This window comes from Silurus aristotelis (genome assembly GCF_946808225.1).
Source record: "Silurus aristotelis genome assembly, chromosome: 1".
NCBI lineage: Eukaryota > Metazoa > Chordata > Actinopteri > Siluriformes > Siluridae > Silurus > Silurus aristotelis.
The window spans coordinates 21,823,899-21,848,893 of NC_139574.1; the positions used below are offsets into that span (position 1 = coordinate 21,823,899).

The 24,995-nt window shown below is 37.7% G+C and overlaps 2 protein-coding genes across 6 annotated transcripts in view; one reads left to right on the forward strand and one right to left on the reverse strand.

Moving 5' to 3' along the window:
- ulk4 (unc-51 like kinase 4) overlaps positions 1-7,469 on the reverse strand; it is a 107,477-nt gene extending 100,008 nt beyond the window's left edge. For 2 of the 4 annotated variants that reach the window (XM_083550738.1, XM_083550741.1), the window contains exons 1-14: positions 7,050-7,254; positions 6,718-6,866; positions 6,349-6,448; positions 5,485-5,624; positions 5,200-5,362; positions 4,938-5,039; positions 4,693-4,776; positions 4,532-4,607; positions 4,114-4,218; positions 2,674-2,771; positions 1,580-1,649; positions 623-689; positions 262-369; positions 109-169 (exon numbers count right to left, since the gene is read on the reverse strand). In XM_083550738.1, the coding sequence (XP_083406864.1) occupies positions 109-169; positions 262-369; positions 623-689; positions 1,580-1,649; positions 2,674-2,771; positions 4,114-4,218; positions 4,532-4,607; positions 4,693-4,776; positions 4,938-5,039; positions 5,200-5,362; positions 5,485-5,624; positions 6,349-6,448; positions 6,718-6,855 (1,312 nt within the window). In that variant the 5' untranslated portion in view covers positions 6,856-6,866; positions 7,050-7,254. Of the gene's footprint in view, positions 1-108; positions 170-261; positions 370-622; positions 690-1,579; positions 1,650-2,673; positions 2,772-4,113; positions 4,219-4,531; positions 4,608-4,692; positions 4,777-4,937; positions 5,040-5,199; positions 5,363-5,484; positions 5,625-6,348; positions 6,449-6,717; positions 6,867-7,049 lie in introns of all 4 variants that reach the window. The other 2 variants (XM_083550740.1, XM_083550739.1) reach the window with 2 other exon arrangements.
- A 3,651-nt stretch (positions 7,470-11,120) lies between these two features.
- trak1a (trafficking protein, kinesin binding 1a) overlaps positions 11,121-24,995 on the forward strand; it is a 48,005-nt gene continuing 34,130 nt past the window's right edge. The window contains exons 1-2 of one of the 2 annotated variants that reach the window (XM_083551001.1): positions 11,121-11,546; positions 21,067-21,388. The gene's annotated coding sequence lies outside the window, so the exon portion shown is untranslated. Of the gene's footprint in view, positions 11,547-14,320; positions 14,367-21,066; positions 21,389-24,995 lie in introns of those variants that run through there. The other variant, XM_083551002.1, reaches the window with a different exon arrangement.

Sequence of the window (24,995 nt, forward strand, 5' to 3'; positions counted from 1 at the left end):
GCATATCACGTGTTCTAAATAAAAGTTGTAGAGTCATCTATAAAGATTTACCATCAACTCAATAGACAGCAAACAATACATAAGTAAATTAATAAAAACAAAGTTCACCTGAATATGGTGATATACACAGTGTTTTGGAGTCAAATCGGACAGGAGCAGATTTCAGAATCTAAAACAAAAATAGATAACACAGAGTTGAGCTTTGCTTTTACTATAAATTAAGATTGTCATGTCTTTTACAGCTTTAAGCTTTGTCCTCACCTTTGGGTTGTCCATAATAGGTGTCACAAACAAATCGGATTCTGTGTATAAGAGCTCTTTAATGAAGGCACCGCCATCATTCTGTAAATCTTCAAATGCACTGCTGTCCTGAGATACACAACACACCAAATTCAAGAAACTAAATGTTTTGTACACAGAATTTAGAGATTATTAGCGATTCTGAACTCACTATATAGAACATTCATTAGTAAGCCAGTAGATGGCGTTGTGGTACCATGTGTTACCATGATAAGACAACTATTTGGCAAACGAACAGAAATTTAACAGGTTTTAAAAAGAAGTTTAAAAACACAGACATGGTACATTTAATGTCGTGTATGTTCTATGTTTTATATCTCACTTGTGCCTTGATTTCACTGTTCTCCATCTCCTTGCCAGCGTTGCTTGTTCTTGGAGTTGGACGTGAACTGCCATAACATAATAAAAAAAGATTTTTTTTAAATGTGAAAACATGTTTAATAAGTATTCTTTAAAATGTAAATATTTATTCATTAGGAAAGAATATTTTGGAAGTCATTATAGGCATTATAGAAGGAATTATAAACTTTCTGCTAATTAATAGCCTTTATTTAGGATTTTATTTACATTATTTGGAAAGGTTTGTGGACACGTGATCACAGGATTTGAGTGTGCTTTCTGAAAATCCCATCCCACCTTTAGTCTTTATCTGCTGTTATAATAAACTCTGCTCTTCTAGGAAGATGTTCCACTAGAGTTTGGAACGTGGTTAAGGAGATTTAACCACCAGGACATTTGTGAAGTCTGGCCCTGATGTAGCGTGAGGATGCCTGGGGTGCAGTAAGTTTAAGGTGTTCAGTACAGTTGAGGTCAGAGCTCAAGTGAAAGACATTCAAGATCTTTCACTGTAACCCATATAAATAATATCTTCAACCATATCTACAGGGGCATTTTCATGCTGAAACAGGTTTGGGTCTCCTAGATCAAGTGAAGTAAAACATGTAATGCTACCACATCCAAAGACTCTCTATTAAACTGTGTGCCTCCAACTTTGTGTTAACGATTTGGGTAAGAACCACATATGGCTGTCGGTTGTCCTTATACTTTTGTCCATACAGTATAAGTCTGCATATACATATACATTTAAATTTGCGGCATTTAGCAGACGCCCTTATCCTGAGCGACGTACAAAAGTGCTTTAAATCTCTTGTAATTAATAAATCTACACTGGTACGGCAGAATACAAACTTAATATAAATATAACCCTAGAATTCTACAAACTTGGAAAGTGCTAATTCAAGTGTTTCAGGATATATACATATAGCATATACAAACATACCTGAGAAGGAAAATAGACTCTTTGGCATCCGTGTCCAGACCAGATTTGGGTCTAAACTCAGTCACATTGTCTACAATATTAAAGATAAAATCATATGCATGTAAAGCAACAAAGTAAAAAAAAAAAACATACCGGTAATCAAACTAGTGAAAATAAATATTTTATAGCCAGACACATATGAAGAGGATTTTCACAATGCACTCCAGAATCATTAGAACCTTTTATGAAGATGAGCAAAAATGAGTATAGAAACTATCAGTTACTAATTACCTTAATTCTGGAAAGAAATATTCTAATTAGTAATAATTTCTCAAAATAAAGGCATGCTCATGCTAAAATAAATATACTGTATGTGTCAAAATTATTAACACCACTAAGGAATATTGCGAAGCCTAATGGCATTGTGAATAAGGATTTGCCAGGATATTTAAGCCTAAAACATTCTGATGAATTTCAACACAGCGCTTTATATAAAAACTTTATGTTTAAGCTCAGAATATTTGTTATATGCAGAATTCTTTTTAACCCTTCATTTTTGCTGATTTTTATATATAATTGTAATTTTACATTGAGACCAAATCAAGTACTAATTCCTTGCAACCTTTCTACTTAACATTCTACTTAAAGCGTACAAACTTGTGCTCATGCCCCTCCAGCATCCTTGACTTTTAATCAATCGTGGATATGGATGAGTTTTCAGTATAAAACCTCATTCACACAAAATCACATAATCCCTTTCCTGCTTATCTGCAGTGTAATCCATTAATGTCTGAATACGTGCAAGCACTCATGTACAGCAAGGCAATATTTTTAAATCCGTTTAGATACAAGTAACAAGCGGATATGTGCTCAGGACAGCATACATACTGTATATCTGCACTCAGAAAGAGCACTTTACTCTAGTTATACTGAACACTGAGTGTGCATGGTCATCATAAATGCATTCAGTTACAAAATAAATACTCTAGATCTTTCCTTACACTGTGTATACGTACATGACAGTATGAACATATATATATATACACACACACACACACACACACACACACACAATATTGAGTAACAAGTTGAGTAACTGCTATCAGCTGACTTACCTAAAGTAAAGGACTTGTTAGGGTGTGGATTACTGAGACTAGTAGTCAGTGGCTGGGCCTTGGCTGTTGTTTCACAAAGACCCGACTCAAATTGTACACTGCAAGTGACACACACGCACACAAAATGATTAATTCATTTATGCAGTATGTTAAATGTTTTTTTTAATCAAAGCAGAATTAAAAATTGAGGCATAACAGAATTCTGCTGTGTTAGGCTGCTGGGAAAAAACAACCTGTGTTATAGCCGACTCTGCTGAATAAACCTGGACTTGAACTACAAATCTAGATTTGTTACTGTAATCTATGTACATGTTATTGTCATTTCTGTTGCTGGACTTTTGTCCACTCACTGATTAACCAAATATCTTTGAGGCTTTCCGACACCTTTCTTTCATAATAGCACCTGAATTTTATATTATTTTTTACAAGACATGTGTGCAATGGTTCTTTGAGACATCATGGTTATGGTTCCACTAGTAGATAGTAAGGTTTAAGTACTGCAGCAGTTACTACCCTGCACACATAACCAGAAGAGTGTGATTAAGGATGAGCAGGGTTTGGCAATAGTGAGTGGGTTATTGGTAGGCAAATTTTGTTTAAAAAAAAATTATAATAATTAATTAACTGTTGTCAAATGTAAATTACTTGTCACTGTGGTACTATCTAGCACATATTTTGGTACAGTTAATACGCATCCTTCACTTGGAAACATGCATTTAGTGTACATTTTCAAATAGTTTAAATATAAATAGACTGCATAAAGCTTTAAGAGTACAGCTTCAAGTGTAACCTACATTCACAGCTCACCTGACCATCACAAACACAAGCTGTTTCTCTTTTGTCACTTTGCTGTTCTCAAAAGTGTTTATACTAGATTCTGGAGCACAGCTGTTGCAATTTCCTATTCAGCCACAAGAGCGTTAATGAGGTCAGGCACTGATGTCAAGTGAGGAGGTCTGGGGTGCATCAGGTGGCACTGAGTTCTAGTTTATCCCAAAGGTGTTCAGAAGAGTTGAGATCAGGGCGCTGTTCTGCCAGCTTAAGTTCTTCCAGTCCAACCTTCACAAGCCATGATCTTATAGGGGTTGCTTTTTACAAAGTGTCATGCTAGGAATGGTTTGGTTTAAGCCCAAAATTCCAGTGAATGGAATTCATATAGCGCTACGTTGTGTGCTTTCCAATATAAAAAATTTATATATATATATATATATATATATATATATATATATATATATATATATATATATATATATATATATATATATATATATATATATTTATTTATTTATTTATTTATTTATTTATATTACACATACATACATACATATACTATAAGATATAGTATGTATGAGATGAATAGGAGACAGACACATGACAGGAGGAACAGCTTAAATAGCACATTAAAGCACTTTACGGCACTGTAAGCGCAATGACAAATACCTGCAGCTAAGTGAAGTATTTTCACCAACGTCCGTACTTGGGTAAAAATCCACTGAAAATGCTCCCTTCCAAAACGGGTGCTGCAACAACTGTTCCCAGTTTAGTCTGTAGAGATAAATAGGAAAGTAATATTGTTCAGTGTCTTTGCTAAACTTTACATGTGTTTTACATGGTGTGGGAAAGGACACAAACTTTACAATAGGTTACATGTAATGCTATTCTAAACTCAGTGAATTAGAATAAGAGCACTACAATTGTAAAAATTAGTAGAATGCCACAAGTTTTACTTTATAGTGAGATATAAGGGCACAAAGAAATAAATATTATCTGGAAATAAGTACTAGCAAAAAGGGCACCTACACACATCAGCACTGTTAATGAGTTAAATGTGTAGCTACTGCATGCATGTATATTTAACCTGTTTAAAGGATCTTTTTGCAGCAGACCCAATACGAGGCTCTGGAACTCAGGGCTACTCTGTAGAAAGCTAGGACCTTGATAAACAGACACATTGGTGCATTAGTGATTTAGATTCAAACCTGTGTCAATACTATAAGTTTGAAACAGCTGCTTATAAACCTTTTTGCACCAGTGGTGGAGGATCTTCATGTAAAATGAGCTCAACCAAATCACTGGCTGTCTCTGAGAAGAATGGTGGCTTTCCTGAATAAAAAACAAAACAGTGTTAATGAAATCAGAAAATATTACACTGGGATTATTTCTTCTTAGATTCTTCAGCATATAGAAAATAAAAACTATAAATGATGGCTTTACACAATCGCCTAGTCTTTTAAACATAAAGAACCTATTCAACATATTCTAACCTATAAACATCTCATAGAGGATGCAGCCAAATCCCCAAAGATCACTGGAGATGCTTGTGCTCTCTCCTCTCAGCACCTCTGGAGCACAGTAGAGCAGCGAGCCTGAAGAAAGCCAGATCAAAACTTGAGGAGAATTTTGACTAGGAGGAATTATTGATAAATGAAAATGAAAATAAATCATTCTACATGCCATGTCTCAGCAAAGAGTTAAAAGTGTGATCAGGCACAGTAGCAATAAAGAAATCATACTCTAAGTGACTACCTTCGGTTCGGTTCTTGATATCTTTTCGAGGTGTAGCACTGTCTTTGTTCTCTCCTCCCTCTTCTGACGTCACAAGAGCAAAAAACTCATCTAGGTTCTCTCCTTGTGCTTTGGCCAGACAGAAATTAGAATACTTCAGAGTACCTGGACCATCCAGTAAAATCTGCATACAAACACTAATATTTAATCAGAGTAATCAAACTCGTTCTTCAATCTCATTTGGATTTTTTGTGAATGAATACATTTCTCTTTATGCAAAACTGTTTCAGTTGCATATATACAAACCTTAGCAGGGTTGACATCAGAAAACACTATGCCAGAGTCATGGATGTACTTCAGTCCTTTAAGTAAGTCCATAGCAAACTCTTGCACGACATCAACAGGCAAGCATTCATCTTGGGAAATAACTGCCTGTAGTGATCCTCCTGCAGAAATATATAGTAGAGAGATTTCAATACTGGGTCTTTTATAGGCCAGCTGTTTAAACTGTAAACCGATCAGGCATAACATTATGATCACCTGCCTAATATTGTGTTGGTACCCTTTTGCTGCAAAAACAGTTCTGAACCCGTCGAGCATTAACAGCATTAAATTCTTTAGCTATTTGAACTACAGGATCATCTGTTGGATTGGACCACAGGAACCAGCATTCGCTCCCCACATGCATCAGTGAGCCTCGGTCACCCTTGACCCTGTCACTGGTTCATCACTGTTCCTTCCTTAAACCTTGTTTGATAGATACTGAACACTGCAGACCGGGAACATTATACAAGAGCTGCAGTTTCGGAGATGCTCTGACCAAATTTGGCCCATATTCATAGACCTGCCAATTTCTTCTGCTTCTAACACATCAATTTTGAGGACAAAATGTTCACTTGCTGCCTAAAATATCCCACACACTAACAGGTGCCATGATGAAGAGATAATCAGTTTTATTTACTTTACTGCTCATAACTTTAAAATGTCAATGTTATCCCTGGTCGGTGTATGTTATAAAAAAAAAATATTTAATCATGATAGTGACACACAATAGAACAACAATGGCATTTATATGAAAGAGAGCAATTTATTAACAAGCCCACTGTTTTGATCTTTTGTGAGAAATCAATACACAAAGTAAATCAAGTGGATGTTTTTTTGAGTCCTGACCTGTGCACAACTCCACCACCATCCACAGATGATTACTAGTCTCATACCACTCATAGAAAGAGACAACATGGTCATGCTTCAGGTCATGTGCCAGCCGTACCTGTTAATACAGTAAAAACTGTTTAGGTGTATACTAAACTATTAAAAAACATCAAATATATAAATATAAGCCGTCAAAAAAATATTCATATATTAAAAATGAAAATATATTTGATCAAATATAAGCTGTAGAGAGAAAAGCAATGGACATACACCGTAAATTACAGTACAAAAAAGCAACAACAAAAAAACGAAATTGCACAAAATGCATCAAGTTTAATGTGTATATTTTGGAGTGAACATTTCAAGAATATTTGCTAGATTACTTACATGGTTTGTCAGCTCAGGCCTCTTGGATTTCTCACTACAGACAATTGCTACAAAATGTATACTCCCTTTCCTCCTGCCTTTATAAACCACCGACCTGCTCCCTCTTCCAATCTCTTCATACAAAACGAAGTTTTCCATCTGAGCTTTTCCTGCAGAGATTATTTGAAATCTTTTATTTGTCTGACCATTATTTATAGCATTTATATAATTTTTTGCAAGTATTTCATATATTTTTTATATACACAAAAGCAAGCAGAGAGCCACACTGACTCCACCGTGTCCTCTCCTGAAGTTACTTAGCACGCTAGTTCCATTCGCTAACGACTACTTACTATGCCTGGCAACTGCAAGCAGAACTTTCACATTAGTAACAGAACTCCTGCAAAGGCAGTAATATAAAGACCTCAACGCAAACAATTAAACTACAATATTCTGCATTTTTATAATAACGTGCAGTAAAAAACGAGCAACTCAAACCGTTTAATAAACCGCGCGAGCACCAACAGCTGTCAAACGGAAACAAACCTGGGCCAATTCACTTTCAAATTTGTGTTATCGGCTTCAATAATAGCAACAGTTCTTCACAAAATCCCTGTTGGTTTTAAAATTTGACTGCGAATCCTCCTTACAAGATGAATACTAAAAACTTATATATTTATTAATTCGGCTGCCTTTTTTTATAATGTTATTTTTCCTCTTTCTGCACTGTTCGCGCACCCCTTACTATTGAGCCTTCCCTTTGTTGCTAGGTTACCGCAGAGCACGCGGTTGCAACAAGTAGTGAACTATATTCCCATCCGTCCCCGCGGATCACTGAGCCTGAAGTGGAACAAAGAGTTTGCTAGTAAACCCGGTTAATAAACAACAAAAACACTGAACCATTTTTACCATCGTCTACTGTTTATACACAATGAGATATCATAGTTATAATAATAATGAATTCATAATACACTTTCCCTACATATGTATTCTCGTGTTTTATGTCTCCCTGGAGTTCTGTTTTATATCCTGGCTGTCTGTAGTTGGGAACAATATAAAAACATTTAAAATAAAAACATTTCAATAAGGTATATATGTGAATATATATATTATATATAAGTTTGGACACACCTTCAGTGGTTTTTCCTTATTTTTATTAATAATTTCAACATTATACATAATAAAGAAATACTAAACGCATCCAAACTCTGTATAAAGAACATGTATGGAATTATGCAGTAAACAAAAATAGTTACACTAACCAAAATATGATGTATGTTTTACCCCATTCTAAGTAGCTACGTTTCGCTTTGATGTTTTACTTCACAGGTTTGTCTTGTCAAGGGTTCATCTTGTGCAGAGGAAATTGTGAGTGCTACTACAACTTCTGTATATCCATATTATGCCATTTTAAGTCAATTTAGTCAATTTAGTAAATGGAAAAGACAGTCCCTCAATACTTAAAAAAAAAAATAAGCGTGGTCTGATTGATCGTTCGCAATATTACCAATAATCGCTTTGGGAAGTTTGATCAGCAGTCTCTATAAAGGCCGACCCAGAAGGGACGATCAGATGATGCACAAATAAATGTTTTTACGTGCTGCTAAAATGCTTTACCAGTCTGGCAATCCTAGAAGGTGTGTGAAAAAGACAATACATTAGCAATCTGCAATGTGTGTACCAAGAAAATGTATGAGGTGGGAAGCACCCAAACCAGATCAAAACCTCCAACCTTATTAGACATTTGAAGTTTAGTCACGTAAAGGAGCAGTTTTCAGCAAAAGTTCAGCAACTCAAGCACCACTCACTCAGCTGTCGGTAACAGATGTTTCAATGACAGCAACACTAAAGCAAGGACAGTAAGAAGCATAAAGAAATATTAGACAAAACAATGTAATTCATATGCCTTGATCATCAGCCACTGTCTAGTGTGGAAGACGAAGGGTTCCGACGACTAATTTCTTGCTTGGATTCATGTTACATTATGCCAGGGTGTAAACAAGCACAGGTTGCTATTTTTTAAGTGGATATGTTGCACATGTTGCTTGCTAATAAATACAGAGCTATTAAATTATTATACTTTCTCTTCTCTTAATTCTTCTACTTAAAACACATTGTTTTACATATAGTTCAATAAATAATCGTAAATTAGTGATTGGCTTAAAAATAATGATTGGAGCCAGTCAATCTGAAAAATCTAAAGAAATTTAAATTAATCCCCAAGTGCAGTCTCCAAAACCATCAACAACCAGCTATGATGAAACAGGTTCTCATGAGCAACCTCTGCTGCAGAGGATACGTTTATTAGATTTACCAGCCTCAGAACCCAGCCATTAGGGTTGCACAAACCAGTGCACTCTTCGTGCCGGTCCCAAGTCTGGATAAATGGGGAGGGTTGCGTTAGGAAGGGCATCCAGCGTAAAACATGTGCCAAATCAAATATGCGGTTTACGAATCAGAAATTCACCGGATCGGTCGAGGCCCGGGTTACCAACAACCGCCACTGGTATTGTAGCCAACAGGGTACCATTGTACCATAAATTGGGCTACTGTTGGTCGAAGGAGGAGGAGGAGAGGAGAAAGACGTCTACAGAGACAGCAGGGAAAGGAGAAGTGTAGGAGAGTAGAGGTTTGGGTTGGTACTTTAAATGTTGGTACTATGACTGGTAAAGGGAGAGAGGTAGCTGATATGATGGAGAGAAGAAAGGTAGATATGTTATGTGTTCAGGAGACCAAGTGGAAAGGGAGTAAGACCAGGAACATTGGTGGAGGTTTAAACTGTTCTATCATGGTGTGGATGGAAAGAGAAATGGTGTAGGGGTCATTCTGAAGGAAGAGTACAGTAAGAGTGTAGTGGAGGTGAAAAGAGTTTTTGATAGGGTATTGAATGTGAAGCTGGAAGTAGAAGGGGGGATGATAAATGTCATCAGTGCTTATGCTCCACAAGTGGGCTGTGAGATGGGGAAGAAGGAAAAAGGAATGAATGATTGGTAATTGGGGCAGATTTCAATGGGCATGTAGGTGAAGGGAACAGAGGTGATGAGGAGTTCATTGGTTGTTATGGCCTTAAGGAGAGGAATGTGGAAGGGCAGATGGTGGTAGATTTTGCTAAAAGGATGGAAATGGCAGTGGTGAACACTTATTTTAAGAAAAAGGAGGATCATAGGGTAATGTATAAGAGTTGAGGAAGGTGCACACAGGTGGACTATGTTCTATGTAGGAGATGCAACCTGAAGGAGATTGGAGACTGTAAGGTGTTGGCAGGGAACAGTGTAGCTAGACAGCATCGGATGGTGGTCTGTAGAATGGTTTTGGAAGTGAAAAATAAGAAAGGGAGAGTGAGGACTAAAAGAGGAATAAGATGGTGGCAACTGAAGGAGGAAGACTGTAGTGTGAGGTTCAGGGAAGAGGTCAGACAGAGGCTCGGTGGTGGTGAAAAGGTGCTGGATGATTGGGAAACTACTGCAGGAGTGATAAGGAAGGCAGCTAGAAAGGTACTTGGTGTGACATCTGGAAATAGAAAGGAAGACAAAGAGACATGATGGTGGAATGAGGAAGTGCAGGAGAGCATAAGGAGAAAGAGGTTTGCGTAACAGAATTGGGATCGACAGAGTGATGAGAAAAGTCGGCAGGAGTACAAGGAGATGCGGCAGCAGGTGAAGAGGGATGTGGCAAAAGCAAAGGAGCTGTATATATATATATATATATATATATATATATATATATATATATATATATATATATATATATATATATATATAGAGAGAGAGAGAGAGAGAGAGAGAGAGAGAGAGAGATAGAGAGAGCATGCCCATCTTAGCCCCGCCTCCAAACTGCTTTTACTCCTCCATTGTGTCGAACAAATTTAAACTTCAAATCTTACTTCATTTCATTCACTAATTGATTATTCACAATGCATTTATTATTTGTTCCTATTTTATATATTTACTTGAATTTTATATATCAGTGTTTCTGAAATTCTTGTACTGAAAATGAATTTGATAAATATACATCTTTATACTGTACAATGTTGTAATGATGCCGAGGATGTTAAAGCCTACTTTTTAAAAAATACTTTGCAGACTATAAATATGCAAAAGTGGTCAAATAGTCATCCATACACATAAACAAGACTAAACGAGGGCTATTTAGACAAAGAACTAAACTTATGCTTATAAAAATAGCCGGAAAAATGAGTAAATGGATCAAAAACCATTTTGTTTAATCAAAACTGTAGAAGTAAAAACAAAGGTTTTTACAATGAGGGAAACGATCTAACCGATTTACGCATATACATTAAAAAAAAAGTTTAATTGAATAAATGAGCTCATAAAATATTAGCTGTTGCTTTAGCAACCGTAGCGAGACTGACTGTGGGCGGGGCATGATGACGTCTCAGGGGGGTGGGGGGTAACGGTTGACCCGCTGTGCAGTGACTGTCTCTCTCACACACACACACACACCGGCTTTATTTTAACACCCGACACGCTTTTAGGGTTCCAGCTTTCATTGTAACGTTTTCGCTATAAAAAAAAGCAATTATCCTCGTTTATTTTTGGATAGGGAGCAAGAAAGGACACTGAGAGTAAAAACGAACACGGCGGTTTAGTGAAAACTTGCAGTGTTTCTATACTTTTTTCCGGTTTGGGCGTCAAATTCAAAAGAGAACCTGTTTCATGGGCCCGAGGAGACTTTCAGCTCAGGATTTATTTCGTTTTCTTACGATACTTGAATTATAGTTGAGGGGTTTTCGCTTACATGAGGTTGATTGTGGACTTGAGGTACAGTACATGCCGCGTTCAGAGCATCTGAGTGAAGAACATCACCAGAGATCCTCTCCTCCATCTGTGGTAAGTATCTCTCTCTCCCCCTGTGTGTGTGTGTGTGTGTGTGTGTGTGTGTGTGTGTGTGTGTGTGTGTGTGTGTGTGTGTGTGTGTGTGTGTGTGTGTGTGTGTGGCTGGGATTCACTCTCAACTGTATTTTATCTTTTGTAGCCGCTCAACAAGCTTTCACAAGCTTCACATGGCTTTGTGGTCAGTTTGTGTGAAGCCAATGAGAGTAAAGTGCCATTTCTTTTTCATTCCTCGTCTACTTACACATCACAGTGTGCAGCATGAACCCTAAACATTTACTAGATGTCAAACAGATTAATAGGATCTGTTTACAAATCCCATTAAATCTCCTTTCATCGCCTGATCTTCAGGCTTTCTCAAAGTTCCTCTTTTCCTAGAGGCCCCCCCACCACCCCATCATTTCAGTAGAAAATGTCACTTTGAAACAAAATGTAACTTAGAGATCATGTCAAATAGGGACAGTGTTTTAAGTTAAATCTGGAGGCTCAAAATCAAACCTAGTCCCAGACTGGAAATAGACATAGATAAAACGAGATTGTATTAACAGCTTGTATTTCTATTTCTGTATTTGAAGATGTCATGCTGGTCATGTGCTTGTGTTGAGGACAGATCTGCTGCACCTTGTGTAAGAGATGAAACTGAAACAGAACTCATACAGCAGGCATCTAACCACCGTTCTCAGACAGTAAAGATTAGGGATTAAAATAGTTTCAGTTGCATTTGTTCACTTTTTTGCAAATGTACTTTTTTTTTTTTAAATAATATCAATAATATCCAGGGTCATTATCTAGCCTGAAAAAACATGTGATTATGGATATTTTGCCAGATCTTGGAGCCATTCAGTTATTTCTATTTCTCATAGTGAATGGTGAGTAGCTTCAGCTACATAATACACATCCATTCCTAGTGTGTTTCAAGCATAGAAATGATCTGCCGAAGCAGGTTACTGAAGCAGCTATGGCAACGTTTTGATGTGTAGGTTTAATCAGCTGCTCAGAAACTTAGGGGAAAATGAGAGTGACTTTTAAATCTGGTCACTGTTGTTGCAGGATTTTTTTTTTTTTTACTGAGCTGTAGTTTTTGCTTTTTCTGTCCTGGGTGTGATACAGTGTGGTTCAGAATGTCCTATCTTTTATATTGTTTAAATAGTTTTATCTATGTAAAAAAAAAAAATCTATTCCTCTGGGCAAAAATCATTATAAATGGACTTGGGACAGCACTGAGAAACTCTGTAATACATCAGCCCCATTTAGAGTATGACATATAAATATGTTTGCTATGAAAGGGGCAGTCAGCTGTGTCCTTCCAACAGATGAACAATGTCTACTGCCCTTCCAGGGACACTTATTTCTGCATGTGTGACTTTCTCTGCCGAGACACGTGCTGGTGTGTATTCCAGGATAGCTGTCTGATACTGTATTTCTTTCCTTCTTTTGTAACTGATATACCCTCGATTAATTCTCGTGATGGCCTTAGCGTTACTGCATATACTCTGGCTGTTCCCATTTCCTTTAATGTGTTTGTTATTGATTGTGTTTTAGTGTTCATGGGCTTCAGTTGTATAGATTAGACCCAGAGAGTAATACTAAACGTATGGAGGGGATTTGGGCTTACTCACTGTCTCGCCATCCTTTCTACAGTCTCTTGACCTCGCTCACTCTGTTCAGACACCATTAAATAAATGCACCGAGGACTTGGAGCCCTGCTTTATATGTAGCTTCGCACATAATTGATCCTCTTGCGTTAACGGTCTGTTTATCAGTGTTGCTGACTCACCAGGTCCAGTTTTCTATGCATTAGTGATAATCTTATGTACTTAACCCGATTTCCGTGTCCGTGTCCAAACGCTAAAAACCTCATCATTTACTTATTTTTGTGCAATGAGTGGAGTTTAATGTTCTCCCAAGTCAACATGGGTTTCCCCTGAGTTCTCCGGTTTCCTCTCTCCTCACAAAAACTACCCGTAGGTGGATTAGCTACATAAAATAGGGGTCTTGCCTATCAAAGATATATTCCAATCTCATACCCATTGTTTGTGAGTCTGGAGTCTATCTAGAAGATAAATCAATAAATGAATGAGCAGCACCTCCTTTCATTATATTTTCTACTAAACTACTGGCTATACAAACATGTTACTGATTTTTACTTATTTCAATAAGAGTTAACTGCGCTTTAAAGTCTGTCAAAGAGAAAAAATGAAATATTCCATGATTTTCTCAAATATGTTAAAACATGGCATTCACTTTTAATAGCTTTTTTATGACTTGTAAATTTTTTTTACAGACCAGAATGCAAACTTTCCTTATGATTAGATCATGATGTTACAATAGGTTATCATGATGCTCTGTGGTGTCTGGTGTGTTACTTATCTCCCTCAAGTCATGCCTGTCCTTTTTTCCTGTTCCCCATTTTTTGACCTTTGCTCCAAGGAAGACTTGAAATGGTGTCACATTTTCATATTGACTTTGTTATTCCCCAGGGAAGTAGGCAGCTCTCAGCCATCTGTGCTTTATTGACTGAGTGTCTGATACAAGTGGTGAATTGAATTTTAGATCTGTATACCTTCACGTTAAATGTATGGCCACTCAAACAGTATGAGGTTGATATACAAAATGTAACTATTGCATTGTGTTTGTACAGAATTTGTAGAGAATTTGTAAAGGCCATAGCCCACCCTGTCAAAACTCAGTGCAATAAGCCAGAGAGCATGCTATTATTAGATCACTCTTCCTGTTCCTCCTTCTTAAAGCTTTACTTTGTGTTCATGTTGTTAATAGAAGAGTCGTATACTGATATGGTCCTTCTATCCTAAAAAGGTAAACTCTAGATCTATACACAAATCCACATTTTTTTTATTAATTAAGTTACAGGGTGTTATACATATACATGTTATACATATACACATTAAATGCTCATGAGGACTTTTAAAAAGATTTTACGCGTTGTTTTGTTTGCGGTTTATCAGCACACAGGTCAGTCACCACCTGAGATATCTTTATTGAAAACACTCAGTAGATTTCTCTCCAGTTCTAGGTTTATGCAATATCTTCTTTAAACCAAATACTCGTGCATGTTTTGCACTCGCTCACTGTCAGTCTGAGGTGGATGGAGTGAGGCTGCTACTCCACTTCTTAGCGCTTTTCTGCTTACTCTCTTCTTTTTACTCAGTCACACAGCGCAGTCACAGACTTTGTGGTGCCTTTCAGACAGTTTCTCACATTCACACCCAGCAGTCGAAGCCGTGAAGAAATGCCAAAGCAGTACTACCACCAGAGATTGCAGCAGAAAAGACATCAGTTGAGGCACTTTCTGTGCTACAGCCCTTCTCTTTTTCACTTTTGCTTAACATGCAAGTGCAAACAAGTGACCAAATAACGTCGTGACGACAAGCGCTGAACATGTAAATCTTAATGATCATGTATTTCATGTGAGTGGGAGGAAAGGTGTCTGTATTGTGATGGTGGCTCTGTGTAAAAGGAGGGGTTGTGCCAAACCCCCCTTCTTGGCTGCTATTTAAAACAGAACCGTTGAAGAGTGTCTCTGCATTTGTAGACGTGTGGCATTACAGTGAAAGGAAACTGTGTGTGTGTGTGTGTGTGTGTGTGTGTGTGTGTGTGTGCGCGCGTGTGCGCGCGTGCGAGTGTGCATAACAGTAAGAGTTTTTATATGCCTTTTAATAGACTAGGCGATTGCAACCCGTTTATCACAGCAATGCTGATGCAGAAAAAGCAGCAGTTGTATGTGAAGGTTTTTTAGTGTTTTTAAAATCATTCCTTTGCATTAATGACCTGACAGCTTAGGTCACTTTGACTTTTGTCCCAGCATCATTCGTTAGCTGCATTTGTTGAATGCAGATTTCTTTAAGCCTCATCCAATGTTTGAAAATGTTTACTGTAATTTCCGGACTATTAAGCGCACCCAAATATAAACCGCACCCTCTGAATTTTACAAATATTTTTATTTTGAACATAAATACCCCGCACCTGTCTATAAGCCGCAGGTGTCTACATTAAAACTAATGAACTTTACACAGGCTTTAATGAAAGACAGTGTCTGTTACATTGTGTGTATCTAAACAGTAGCCTACCAAGAAAGTCATTGTTCACCGTCTTCCTCCATCTTTTGGCATCGTCGTGCGTTTAAAAATCACCATCGGTGAATCTTCTCTCCCAATGCCGTGCAGCTCAGAACACAGGTGAAGTGCGTTTTTTCATGCCCGGTTGTTTCCAGCATGACAAACCTCATCCATAATTATGAGGTGCTGCGGCCCGATTCAGTGGGAGTTGAAGTTTGTGAAACTGGGAAAAACCCAGTAAAAATCCATAAATCAGCTGCTTCATTGTTTAAGCCGCGGGGTTCAAAGCGTGGGGAAAAAGTAGCGGCTTATTGTTTGGAAAATACGGTAGTTTAAACTCATTGCTTGAATTTCTCAAAAATGGCTTGAGCGCTAAAACAAAACTAGACAGCCAAAAAACTATCTCGATTATTCAGTTAATCGCAGATAAACCTGCACGCTAACTATAAAACCTCAGTTCTTTTAATGATACTAAGGTTCCTGAAAGTGCCTATGTGGAAATGTTCCCTAACCCCAATCTATGTTTATACAGAACACATGACTCCTGGAAATGATTCCCTGAAACTGAGTCCAAGTGAGTTTTAACTAAGTGCACTGTCAACATTCAGATATAATGAAGTGTGTGTGTGTGTGTGTGTGTGTGTTGAATGCTGCTTTTACTGGCAGATAAACTGATTTATAATCTAACCAACAGATTTATGGATGTATAAAGAATGAAAGAAAACAGAGATGCTGTATGAGCAATACGAGGTTTCTATTATAACTGCAATAACCATAAAATTGGCTGGCGCACCACTGATTCTCTGCATATTGAGGTCTTTTGTACCCTGTGTGAGCTTGATAAAAATGTTTTAATCTTAATGGAACATTATGTGGTATGTGTAATAAATGCCAGCATAACCTAAACCTTACCTCTTGAGAGAGAATAAGTTTATATTCGTGATTCATTTATGAAGACACTTGGACGAATCGAATAAAAGAATTTGAAGGATGTGGAAGCTATAACAAGAATCAGTTCTGTGATATGTATGGAGCCAATGAATATATGATCTTCATTACCTCTGTCGTAATGTGTCTGTTTTAAGCTTAGTAGGTTACGGTCATTTTAATGCCAGATTATTGTTGAACAGTGAATATGGATTTGAGACTGTTTGGGCATTTAATAAGATGTATTGGGTCATTTTGTTGTCTTAGTGATTGAACTGATAATTACAGCAGGCCTGGTAAAATTCTCCATTGTTTGTGCAAGTCTGTTCCCTTTTCAGAGGTGTTGGAGAACTTGATGCCTTTCACCTCAGTGTGTATGAAAAACCTTAATATACCAAAGAAGAATTTAAAGGTTATTCCCTCTGATAAATGATGAGCAAAGCACCTTTAACTAATACCGTATTCAAGTTAGCTATCAAAATGCATATACATATGGGTTCATAGGTCTGTATGCACAGGTCTACCCTGCCAGATGCAATCTGTAGTGCCATTGCACAGGGGAATATGTGGGCTGAAGTGTTTTTAGCTATGAGGTATTTAACATTTTTCTTGGTGTGTTTCCTCTTTTTCCCCCTGTATGTCCAATGTTGTCTCTAGCTAGTCTAAGTATTCATGCATTTGATTCTCATTCAGCAGTAATGAGTGTTGCAGGGCTGGTCACTGATACCATGCGCAGCATCAGTGTAGTAATGAGCTTTTTAGTGATTCTTTTTTATTATTATTATTATTTTTGGATATATGTAAGTAAAATAAATGAGTTAATGATGTAAGTGAGCTGTACTGATTATGAATGGTTTGAATCGCATTTGTGTATTGCCAAAGGCGTAAAGAGACCAATAAAAAGAAAAGAAAGGAAAAGAGAGATTTAGACTTGACAGCGTGGCAGGTTTAATAAAGCACAGAGACACATCTCTTATCATCTGCACTTTAGACTGATAGGTCAAATCATTTTCAGTTTTAATTTCTTTGGCTGGAAAAGTGTGCTGGAAAATTGGTGTCACACCGTTAAAGACCGTGTCCTCTTCTAAACCTGTACGTAAGAACGCGTATGACACACCGTTAAACCCGTTACACCCGTACCGGTGTGCTCTAACATAGTATTGAATAACCCTGGCTCAGCTATTAAATGTCTTTGCTGGTGGAATATCATGTGGCAGTGCTCAAGGAATATCACAGGGTATGAGGACAAAGAGAACCTGGCAGGACTGGGAATTCTCACACCATGGCTGACATTCATGCATTCTGTCAGGTACACTCAGGACACATATACAGCATGCATGGGCTCATAGCCTAGGAGGAAAAACGTTTACACATTTAATTAGCCATTCATTTATGGTTCCTGTCTGAATCTCTGTAGACATTCCAAAAATAAAATAAATGATGTAATGATTTAAACCCTGCCTTTAATTATGTCATACATATGCTCATGTAGACCCCAGAACCCAGCTCTTTTTTGTTTCCTTTATCAAGATTAGTTTTTAAAATGTCATCATTGTTGGTATTTTTGTTTTTGTTTTTTGCAGTTGAATTACAAATGATCTCCGTTCAAAAACAAATACCTAGTTTTAATGCAACCAGCAACCATTTCATTATGGTCTATTTGATCACAGGCTTCATATTATACAGTTTTGCTTGATAAAAGACGTGAGCATTTTTATCACTTGATGACCATATTTAATCAAACTGAGGGCAATTTCCAGAGGGCAAACAAGTTCACTGATAAAAATGATTGATAAAAATAAAAAATAATTTAAATCATATATGCTAGTGCTCTACAACAGGGGCCCCCAAACTTTTTTCTGTGAGGGCCACGTAATTTTCCTTTCTTTAATGGGGGTCCGGGTCGGAAAATTAAATGCCAGAGTGATTACCAGTATTATTATTATTGAGGTATTATGATTTTAAAAGTATTTATTTTCCCTTCAAATGCTAGATTAGTTTATTGTTTTGTTATGCACTGTACAGACAAATGATCATTACTTTTCAAGAGATTAAAAAAGCATTATTATCATCATAAGTGAATGTTTGAAATGTCATTATAAAATCAAACATTTACTTAAGCATTTGGTTGGTGGGTAAATCTAACAAATAATTAGGCTGTCAATAACTGGAGGTTACAACCGAATTTTACCAATATTGATAGCTAGGTTGGATCGTATTTGTCAATAACCGATTAATCAACTGATGATAATTTTAAAATGGGTACATTGTATCAAAAACTAACATAAAACTTAATGTAAAATAGTGCTGAACATTATTACAAAAAAACAAAACAGTACTGAGTCATTGAAATGTCCTAAAGAAAATAAATACTAGGGAGGCACCAAATATTCAGCCACCGAAAATTGTCGGCCGAAAATGGCCCAAAAATGGCCGAAAGACTTTGATCACCGAAAAAACACGGCCGAAACAGTTTGTTGTGATGACACAAACAGAAACCGCTGCCTGCACGTGCTTGTCTAAAACAACATGTCTGCGGTGTGAACGTGTTTCAGTATATCTGAGAAAGACCCACGGATAGCGATTTGCAAAACATGTAATGCCGAAATTTCGTCTGCAAAAACCTTCTCCACGTCGGGTTTAATTTGAAATCCAAACATCCGCTCGCTATGCTGAATATCAGAGGAAGCAAACGCACAGAAAAGCGAAACCCCTCCGCGCATGCGCACTCCGTCTGTGGCGGACGTTTTTGGAAAGGCAGAAAGTTTCCCAGTAATATTGTTGTATTGTTGTATCTTTAAGCAGTTGTACTTGTTCTGAATGCACTTTGTTTTTATGAAAGAACATATTTAATTGTACAACCTTTCAGCAGGCCAGAGGGCCTGTACATTATTATTTAATGTACACATAAGTGCATTTAAGTTAAACATTTAAGACTAAATTTTAATTTATTTTATCCTGTGCATTGTTGCAATGTGCTATAAAAAAATATTTTCATAATTTGTAATTAATTAATTCTTTGAAACTTTAATATTAATTTATGCAATTGAAATGCCTTGATTTTAGTAAGGTTAGTACACAGTCATAGCCATAAATGCAATGGTAATAATAATTGCCATAATTTCTTTCGGTGTTTCAGTTTTTCGGTTTTCGGCCTTGCTTTTCATCCTTTTTCGGTTTCGGACAAGAATTTTTTTTTCGGTGCATCCCTAATAAATACGAATGCATTTATTAATAAATATAAATTATAAATATAATATAGCGCTCTCCGTGCAGCGCACATTCTCTCGTGTAAGAACAGCACGTGGCATCAGTAATCAGTAAAACAGTTATGCCAGTAAAACATACATTTAAAATAAAAATGTCGAAATATGTCTCTGCCATTAACGACCAATGGGCCATAGTTCCCCTGCTCAAGCACAACTAAAAATCTTTTTCAGAATCCCTCCAGCAGCGTTTCAGTGTCCATGAATAAGATATAGCTTACTGTGCCTTGTGGTGGAACAACTTACCAATGTTGTTTTATGTATTTTATAGTTTCGTATATCATCTCTATTTTTATTCATTAGTTTTGGTGGAATTCAATATTTTATTGAATAAATTTATCAGATATCTCTCTGCACTATTGTGCTTTTCATTCTCTAAACTGTTGTCTGGTGGACAGTGCAGCTTGGGTGAAAATCTCCTTTAAACCTTCCAACATAAAGCTAATAGACTGTGTCATATAAAAATAGTACCATACTATTAAATGTAAACACTTTCCCATATGCAACGGCTCTCTGTGCATGTATTCCCTGAGTCAGGGGGCCTGGGAACTAAAAGCATGTCTGATTAAACCATTCTGCTGATTAGCTAAAAGTGACTGTTTATAGAAACACTCCCAAAGGCCATTAGTGTGTGTCAGTGTTCCATAGTGCTCTCTAGCATGCTGTACTCTGCTGTTAGTCTAGTGTCAGTATATACCTGAGTCTTGCTTTTCTGCTGACATGTCTTGTTACTCCTCCAATTTCATGTGGCTGATGTTTATAAAAAGGGCACCCGGTCAGAAATCCATGTATTCAGTAACAGAAGATGTTTTGGCATACAACTTGGTCTGAACTCCTCATCCTGACAGAAAGCACTGAATTAAGCAACTGCAGCTTTAATGGCTTTAGTCCAGCACACAGACACTCAAGTGAAGCATATTTTCTTTCAAACATCCACTGTACTGTAGATCAGCTGAATCAGCCTTTGCAACCGTCAGTTTCCAGCAGAATACGAGGAAGAGGGAAAAAAATGGCATTGACATCAAAACCATGATTTGCCTTATTTGGCCTGGAAAATTGAAATTTGTCCCCCAACTGGTTTAGCATGACATCCACTTACTATAGCCTTGAAAAATAAATAAATATGGTTGACATGAAGTGCAAATACATTGAAATTGTGTATAATATGAAACAAAATGACTCCACTGATGAATTTAGACTCGTCTAACTGTTCTGCCCTCCATTCATACCTCTCTTTTTCTTCCCTAGGCCAACGTTTCCAGCACTGACCGATTGCTGGCTGCCGGCGTGCGTGTGTGGTGCTCCTGCCCACTGTGGTCAGCTGAGTGTGGGCGCTGCCCTATGGCTCGTGCAGCTGACTTGTGAAAATCAGCCAAGCTGGACACCACAGCTTTGCCCCCCATTGCCTCAGCCCTGCCCCCCTCAATCAATCCTCGGACTAAGCTCCCTCATCGAGAGCACCCACAACTTGCAGAAAGTGCCACTCCTACACAACAAGAGGAGCAGTATGTAAGCGAAGGGGAACCCAGATTAGACAATGATCTTTACAGAGATGCAGAAACCATCACTGGTAAGTGTGCTGGTTTTTTTAACTTAATTGAGTGGGTGTTGGTGTGTTGCCATGGAACCAAGTGACTTGGCAGTGATGTTATTACTGTCTGAGTGAATCAGAAGGAATAATTCTGTTGTTTTGTTATGAGCGTTACCCTTCCTCACATCTGACTTTCCATGTTTGTGATGAGATTAGAAGAAGTCATTGCTACATTTCTGAAATAACCCATGTCTGGAACAGTATAGACATATATATTCTGTATTTCACACACACACACACACACACACACACACACACACACACACACACACACACACACACACACACACACACACACACAATGGTGTTTAAAAGTCCCATTTCTGATTTCTTACTTTTTTGCATGTTTGTCACACTTTAATGTTTCAGATCATCAAGCTAATTTAAATATTCGTAAAAGATAACACAAGTGAACACAACATGCAGTTTTTAAATAAAAGTTATTATTATTAAGGGAAAACAAAATCCAAAATTGCATGGCCCTGTGTGGAAAAAAGTGTTTGCCCCCTTAACCTAATTGCAATCAAGCATTTTCGATAACTTGCATTGAGTCTGTTACAGCGCAGTGGAGGAATTTTTCTCCACTCATCTATGCAGAATTGTTGTAATTCAGCCACACTGGAGGGTTTTCAAACATGAACTGCCTTTTTAAAGTCATGCCACAGCATCTCAATTGGATTAAGGTCTTGACTTTGACTAGGCCACTCCAAAGTCTTCATTTTGTTTTTCTTCAGCTATTCAGAGGTGGACTTGCTGGTGTGTTTTGGATCATTGTGCTTCTGCAGAACCCAAGTTTGCTTTAGCTTGAGGTCACGTACAGATGGCAGGACTTTGAAACTGCAGAATTCATGGTTCCATTTATCACAGCAAGTCTTCCAGGTCCTAAAGCAGCATAACAGCCCCAGACCATCACACTACCACCACCATATTTTACTGTTGGTATGATGTTCTTTTTCTGAAATGCGGTGTTACTTTTACACCAGACGTAATGGGACACAAACCTTCTAAAAAGTTAAACTTTTGTCTCGTCGGTCCACAGAGTATTTTCCCAAAAGTCTTGGGGATCATCAAAATGTTTTCTGGCAAAATTGAGACGAGCCTTTATGTTCTTTTTTCTCAGCAGCGATTTTTATCTTGGAACTCTGCCATGTAGATCATTTTGGCCAGGTCTCCTTCTTATGGTGGAGTCATGAACACTGACCTTAACTGAGACAAGTGAGGCCTGCAGTTCTTTGGATGTTGCTGTGGGGTCTTTATGTCCTCTTGGATGAGTCGTCACTGTGCTCTTGGGGTAATTTTGGACGGCCAGTCACTCCTGGAAAGTTTCTCCACTGTTCCATGTTTTTGCCATTTGTGAATAATCTTTCTCACTGTGGTTCACTGGAGTCAAAAAGGTTTAGAAATGGCTTTATAACCTTTTCCAGACTGATAGATTTTTATTACTTTCTTTCTCATTTGTTTCTGAATTTCTTTTGGATGTCCAGCTTTTGAGGATCTTTTGGTCTACTTTACTTTGCCAGGCAGGTCCCATTTAAGAGATTTCTTGATTGTGAACTGGTGTGGCAGTAATCAGGCCTGGGTGTAGCTAGAGAAATTTAACTCAGGTGTAATAAACCACAGTATTAACAGTATCACAGGGCCAAGTAGTTTTGGATTTTGTTTTCCCTCAATAATAAAAACCTTAATTTAAAAACTTCATGTTATGTTCACTTGTGTTATCTTTTACTAATATTTAAATTAGTTTGATGATCTGATTATACATTATACATATATAAATTTTAAATAAAATGCCTGCTTGGAATGGTGATAAGTACGGGGCAGTATACTGTAATTTGTTACATCATTTAGCAAAACAGAGCAGTATATACAGTATATCGTACTCTATAAACTATACAGTGTATATGTATCACACTCCATAAATAATACAATATATATGTATCATACTCTATAAACTATACAGTATATATCTGTGTGTGTGTGTGTGTGTGTGTGTATATATGTATGTATATATATACAGTGAGGAAAATAAGTATTTGAACACCCGGCTATTTTGCAAGTTCTCCCACTTAGAAATCATGGAGGGGTCTAAAATTGTCATCATAGGTGCATGTCCACTGTGAGAGACATAATCTAAAAAAAAAAATCCAGAAATCACAATGTATGATTTTTTAACTATTTATATGTATGATACAGCTGCAAATAAGTATTTGAACACCTGAGAAAGTCAATGTTAATATTTGGTACAGTAGCCTTTGTTTGCAATTACAGAGGTCAAACGTTTCCTGTAGTTTTTCACCAGGTTTGCACACACTGCAGGAGGGATTTTGGCCCACTCCTCCACACAGATCTTCTCTAGATCAGTCAGGTTTCTGGCCTGTCGCTGAGAAACACGGAGTTTGAGCTCCCTCCAAAGATTCTCTATTGGGTTTAGGTCTGGAGACTGGCTAGGCCATGTCAGAACCTTGATATGCTTCTTACAGAGCCACTCCTTGGTTATCCTGGCTGTGTGCTTCAGGTCATTGTCATGTTGGAAGACCCAGCTTCGACCCATCTTCAATGCTCTAACTGAGGGAAGGAGGTTGTTCCCCAAAATCTCGCAATACATGGCCCCGGTCATCCTCTCCTTAATACAATGCAGTCGCCCTGTCCCATGTGCAGAAAACACCCCCAAAGCATGATGCTACCACCCCCATGCTTCACAGTAGGGATGGTGTTCTTGGGGTGGTACTCATCATTCTTCTTCCTCCAAACACGTTTAGTGGAATTATGACCCAAAAGTTCTATTTTGGTCTCATCTGACCACATGACTTTCTCCCATGACTCCTCTGGATCATCCAAATGGTCATTGGCAAACTTAAGACGTGCCTGGACATGTGCTGGTTTAAGCAGGGGAACCTTCTGTGCCATGCATGATTTCAAACCATGACGTCTTAGTGTATTACCAAAAGTAACCTTGGAAACGGTGGTCCCAGCTCTTTTCAGGTCATTGACCAGCTCCTCCCGTGTAGTTCTGGGCTGATTTCTCACCTTTCTTAGGACCATTGAGACCCCACGAGGTGAGATCTTGCATGGAGCCCCAGTCCGAGGGAGACTGACAGTCATGTTTAGCTTCTTCCATTTTCTAATGATTGCTCCAACAGTGGACCTTTGTTCACCAAGCTGCTTGGCAATTTCCCCGTAGCCCTTTCCAGCCTTGTGGAGGTGTACAATTTTGTCTCTAGTGTCTTTGGACAGCTCTTTGGTCTTGGCCATGTTAGTAGTTGGATTCTTACTGATTGTATGGGGTGGACAGGTGTCTTTATGCAGCTAACGACCTCAAACAGGTGCATCTAATTTAGGATAATAAATGTAGTGGAGGTGGACATTCTAAAGGCAGACTAACAGGTCTTTGAGGGTCAGAATTCTAGCTGATAGACAGGTGTTCAAATACTTATTTGCAGCTGTATCACACAAATAAACAGTTAAAAAATCATATATTGTGATTTCTGGATTTTTTTTTTTAGATTATGTCTCTCACAGTGGACATGCACCTACGATAACAATTTCAGACCCCTCCATGATTTCTAAGTGGGAAAACTTGCAAAAT